The sequence below is a fragment of the Neurospora crassa genome, linkage group I, assembly GCF_000182925.2.
Source record: "Neurospora crassa OR74A linkage group I, whole genome shotgun sequence".
Lineage (NCBI taxonomy): Eukaryota > Fungi > Ascomycota > Sordariomycetes > Sordariales > Sordariaceae > Neurospora > Neurospora crassa.
The window spans coordinates 7,105,789-7,111,788 of NC_026501.1; the positions used below are offsets into that span (position 1 = coordinate 7,105,789).

At 50.2% G+C, this 6,000-nt stretch overlaps 1 protein-coding gene across 1 annotated transcript; it reads right to left on the reverse strand.

Annotated features, from left to right (window-relative positions):
* Positions 1–4,329: 4,329 nt before the first annotated feature.
* NCU00804 (hypothetical protein) lies at positions 4,330–5,105 on the reverse strand (the record flags this gene model as incomplete). Its single annotated transcript, XM_958711.2, has 3 exons — positions 4,330–4,396; positions 4,902–4,987; positions 5,037–5,105. 3 exons carry the CDS (start codon positions 5,103–5,105, stop codon positions 4,330–4,332), a joined length of 222 nt encoding a protein of 73 aa, XP_963804.2.
* Positions 5,106–6,000: the final 895 nt, after the last annotated feature.

The window sequence follows — 6,000 nt, forward strand, 5'->3', positions numbered from 1 at the left end:
CTGGTGAGGGAGTGTCACTCCTTCCATGGAGACCTTCCAGAATGCATTGTCAACCAGTTTGGGACCTGGCGGCGCATGTCCAAGCAGATAAGTATCGATCGAGCTGATGGGGGAGGGCGCAACCAAAGACTCTCTTTGCAGTGGCAATGCAAGGATATCGTCGGATCGAGCTGATCGATTTGGCATTTCGCATCATCCCATGACATGTTCATTATGCCCTTACGGCAACGGCGTTGATGAGGCACTCGCAGGAGTCAGGTACAGAGGCAAAGGTGATGGTCATTGCGTACAGTACACAGTACTATGTACACGAGGTATCAAACAGGTGGTAGTAGTAGTAGCGGCGGCGGCAGCCACATCTCGGCTCCATGAGGGAGGGACGTGTGGGTCTCTCGAGCTGGTCTGGTACTAGTGTACATCTCGGTTGCATGCTCGAAAACCTCAGGCGGCCCCGTGGTGGGGAAACTAACTGGGATAGTGAAAAGAACGAATGATGGAGAAGTTGAAACCGAAACAAATTGGCACAAGCGGCAAGTCGCGTCGTCGTCGTTCACTCATCTTTCTGGTTAGGCTTCCCAATAATGGGACCTCCGACTGACACGAGCACTGGGTCGTCACTGCTTCTCAGATTGCCGATCGGCATCGGTGACGCCACAGTGTGTCAATCTGATTGGCTCGTTCTTTCTCCGCAATCGACGGATTTTCTCAGCGTCAGACTCACTAACGAAGTACCTACTTAACGGGCACTCACAACACAACGGTGGCCTGGTGCTGTGACTGGGTGAACGGGTCGCAACGAACAGCGGCAGTCGGAGTCTTTCAACGAACTTGATGTGTACAGATAATATGCCCTGTAGATAATTGCAAAGATTTTGGGCATTACTATGTGGCAAAGTGTCATAGTCTTTGCACTTGATAGGTTTTTGCATTCCATTAGTAGTCCTGCACTGAATCACAGAACTGCGAAATCCGGGCACCAGATTGCCCGGGTCCCAGGTGCCCGTTTACGCTTAGGTAAGGGGCTAATTTGTGCCTACCTACGTGTTGAGGTTTGGATTTGCTGGGTCTGGTACTTCAGGTTGGTGTTCGTATGTATTTACAGGGCATCTTTTTACTGTACGTTCCGCTTTGTCCCCTTCTCGTGTCACACAATGATGAAATGGCTGCACTGTTTGATATCCGTCCGTCCAACCATCATCCGGGCCTCTCCCTCGACCCCGCCCGTCCCTTGTTCTTTCCTATCTCGCTGTCACTCTTGCACTGCGTTTTTCTCTCAGGCCCGGTCCGCGATTATATACACAGGTACAACAAGCCCTCGGTGCTCTGGGCTGCAGCAGCCTCTTCCAGGTAGCAAGTAGGTACATGTCTCTTGTTTTTCGCTACGGGCTTCCCGGAGAACTGTCCACCCTAAACTTACGGGTAGTAGTAGTGCATCACATAACGACATGGCACGGTGTTACACCCAATCAAACAAAATAATCAAGATATCAGCAAAGCGCAGATTCTGCAGGCCACCTGCCCTTGTTGTTTGCGCAAAGTGCTGCCAATGGAGATAAAACTCCCTTGAACTACTCTGAAGGCGGTTAGTTTGGCAACTTCCACCAGGCCATCTTCCCGTGAGCCCGAACCCCAAACCACGCGATAAGGCTCGGGAACATTAAAGTCAGCGCCCTTTCTTCCACCGCCGGCTTGTCCATGTCTTCTGTTTTCTCAATGGCTCGACTGACAGCTTCAGGCTCTTCCTTATCTTCCCACGTCCGATCACGTCCGACCGCCAACAGACCCCGAGTCGATACACCGGAATGAGCCTGCTTGCTTCGAAGCAACGAACTACAAGGAACGACAAAAGAGCCATATGAGCCAGGCAATACAAAGACATAAAGATAAGGCATGCTACCGGTCCATACCTCACGAATTGCTTGCTCTTGGGTTGCTCCAACCTCAGTCGAAATTGCAGCATTCGAGAGATCTGGCAGCCAAAATGCAAGTCGAAACGCAGATACGTACTGTGTAACTCAGCGCCAGAACCCCTCCAAAATCTCTCGGGGAAAAAGTCAAATGGGGTGGCTGCCGACACCGACTCATGAACCTCACTGGTTCAACCTCTGTATTGGTCCCACCCCACTGGGATTTTCTTTCCCGTCTTCACGCCTGATTATTATGTCATGATCGGCGGGGACCCTGTTTCTCTTTGCTGACCTGCCCACTGTGTGGCCCTTCGCCCATTCTTGACACCTTGTCCGACTGTTGATTTGTCGACTCGACAAAAGGCACAGACACCGAGGCACGGAGACTTCCCCCTTTCTTCAGCGGCAGAGTCCCCTGAAAACAAACATCGAGACAAGACCAGATTTCGATTCCTCTTCGCCTTCTAGTTCTCGGCCTACAAAAGCCCTGCTTCACGGCCCGAGCCTCGTGTGTGAAAGTCAGGAGTTGAGATCGTCTTTTCAGGGGTCAAACCTTCTCAAGGGCACCACCCGAAGGCTTATTATAGCATGTTGTCTGGTCCTATACATACAATGCACCCCTGGTTTGATTGCTAGCGCGGTACTTGCAGGGCTTATGAGCCACTTTCAGGCCGGCTAGGCGAGACTACTGGCGCGAATAGCATCCAGTTGGCCATTGTTCGCTGTATATGGTGTTAAGTTTTGGTTGCCTGTGGCGGGACACAATCGCCTGGCTTTGGAGTGGTTTGGGTCAATGGAAGCTCCGGAATCCTTGTCTTTTCCCTCGTCTGAGGACGTCGCAAGTCTCGAGCTAACAATCAAACTAGCATTGATCTATACGCTATGCTCCTCGACATTTGTTTCAGAGTTCGCTAGAAGCGTAATCCTACTGGTGGGAATGGGGACTCAACCAACGGATAATCATCCCATGCCCTCGCTCGCCCTCCCATGCCTCCCTGCCAATGCAATATTTCGAACATCTATCATCTTTGCACAACTACTGGCATGATTGACTCCCAGGCGCATCCCTTGGGCATTCGAAATTCATGAAAAGGGCCAAGAAGCTACAAATGGTTGACGTGCCACCAGCACCAGGAAGGATCGTCTGGTCTACTTGCCCAAGTCGTCACCGTTGCCAACCTAGCATCATTATGCACGACCTATACTAATGGATGTAAGCAGACTGAAAAAAAGCAAGCGCTATAGATAGCTAGATTTTCCTATTTCTTCTTCTTCCATGTTCAACCGTCGTCGAAATCAATGCTGAAGAGGTATGGTGTGACTATCCCAATATCAACAGACCTGACTACTGCTTCTTTCCACGGAGTTCAGTCCGTGTTAATAGGTTTGCTACTAGGCAAGGCAGAACAGCACCTGGCCAATTAAGAAAGAATGACACTAGCACTGTATCATCTGCAGATCACACTGGTAACGGGCGAGCCGACATACCCGGTCAGATGCTATGGAACCCAGACCCCGTACTCTACGCAGTACGCAGTACACCGTCTTGACTATTCATGGTAAGCTTCCTTTTTTTTTTTTTTTTTTTTTTTTTGCCTTCTATAACACTACATATTTACGCCATTACACCATTACAGCCTGCTTTCATATTTCGGGCAAGCTCTGTCTTCATGCGCAAAGCACTTGACTAGTCAACGACTCAGTCGGTTGTCTCTCTTCTGAATTTTACGAGAAGAAAGTCAGTCTGGCGGTGGACGTTCTGTTACACGACACGAACACAGCTTCATATGCATATTCCGGGGACGGTCTCCGAAAATAGTCAATGCCGGTGGTCCTGTCGGCTCCCGTTGAACGGATAAACAAAGCGTTCACGGATTACCGATCCTCGTGGTCACGATTTATGGAGCTTATAACCTTAAACTTTCTACTTCGGATGGTACTCCAGCAGAAGGCTGGTCTGTTCACGCATGGTTTGGCCTTATTCATGTCTGCCATCGGCCACAACTGCAAGGTCAGTCGGTGCCCTTGGAAGGTCAAAGTGACGGTAGGCATGATACCTGGCGCTAGCCCATACTACACTGTATTTCGACGTTTGCGTGATCATCTCCGATTAGTACCCAAATCACCCCCGCATGCAAATTGGGCTGCCATCTCAAGATCTTGCCGAGTTTTATCCCATCCATGTCCAAACACCTACGTGTGAGAGCCGGTACAATTTTATGCGCCAAATGCCAATCATAGGAACTTCATAGCGCCTCATCACAGCTCACCCTAACTGCTTCCGTGACAGAGTCCAGCTCGCTGTGTGGACATGAATCGTGTGAGGGGACATCTGAGTGAACTTTGCCCGCCCGAGGAAAACAACTTGTATTGGCGACGCTTTCGCGGGGCGTTCTCGGACTTTCTTCCGCTTGATGGTGGTCTACTGTAAGTTACAAACGGGGACAGGGGCACCGCGGAGAAAATCCTGCTCCATGTCCATCCCCCCCCTGCATGAGTATAATCACAGGCTAGATTATCATCATCATTAACCCCATCGACAGGACAAGACGTTAAAGATTTGTTTGTCAGACTCGGCGCAGCACCAACCTATCAGCCACAAGTGACCGGAGTCCATGGCCTTGTTTTCAGATCCTTCCATGGCCTTCTACCGACGCGTTGCCCTATGTATTCACAAGGGGAACCGCCAATGGACTTTAAGGTATCTTACCATCGATCAGACCGATCGGTCGGGAAGCTTTATCGCGACAACGCCGACACGTGGGGCTATATGTAACAGAGGCTTTGCTCCTTACGCACCAAAATTCGTACGTTTTTCCACCACTGTCTCACATCAACATCAGTTTCTCCTTACCGCCGATCATAGGTAACATTGCCACCAATTTCCATACTATGTACACTATGTATGTACTACGCGGAGCATTCGGGACGAATCCTGAATGTTCTTACGCTTCTTGAATCTTCTGCGGGAAAGCTCGTTAGCTTGATACTTACCTTGCAGAGGGCTCCTCGACACTTTTTTTTGCGGTGTCAACAGCATCTGATTCTTTATTGCTCACCACGAATAGATTCAAGCTTTGCTGTATGTACCTAGACAAGTGGAGAGAAACGATCAGTTGTTGTTCTTACCTTGGCCTTGGCCTGGTTTGGGCTAACAGGAGGGTTGAATTCCCTGTTCTCTTCCTTGTCCGCAGACATTGTATTTTACCCCAATGTTCAGCAATCCTCAGCACGAGCAATTACGATAGGTGAGAGACAGGCAAAGAAGACGCAATTTATCGATAACTGGCGAGTGCCGGGCATCAGGGGAGATACGGTGCGATTTTGGAAAGCATTGTGGGCCGAGTTGTGCCAGCAAACACCGAACACATCTTCCTAGCTCGATCTGACATGCACCACGAATATCGACATCGCACATCAACATCTCGAGTGCTCGGAAAGACCCGAGCAGTTCACCACTCGCTTTCATTTTACGTCACCACACACGTGTACGTGAGATCTTACCTACAGGCTGTTCAAGCCCCTGAGGATCTTCTGGGATCCCTGAGAGAGAGACGTGCAAGCTTTCCTGTGGCTTGTTAACGTTCAGCAATAATGAGGCTACTGAAGCCACTATGTCTTGGCGGGCCCACTGGGAAGCGCGGTGTAGCTTGGGCGAATCACATGGTGGTCCCAACGTCAGTTGTTGTTGAAGTCTGAAACACCTCCTTAACTGTCATCTGTCGACGATTGTTAACATCAATCGCGCCAAGCACCGGTGTCGGGAGAGGTTGCTCCCGAGACATCGGAGACGAACACCTTTTAAAGCGTCCAGGTGTGGGTTCAAACGAAACACAGTCCACACACGACGACTGTCGTCTGGTGAGCCTATGTGTGGTAGTCTTTTCTTGGAACCACCTGGCGTCCAATGGGTATGGATACCAAACTGGGAAAATTCGGTTACCGCTTCGGGGGTGCGGCCGTCAGAATCTGTCGAGATCTATCCTGTCCCTGCTGCACGGATGACAGATGTGCAGGCCCGCTCTTGAACCCTGAATCTAAAAATTGACAGCCCTACCTACTTCGGGTTTACGCTCCGGGGATGAGACATATC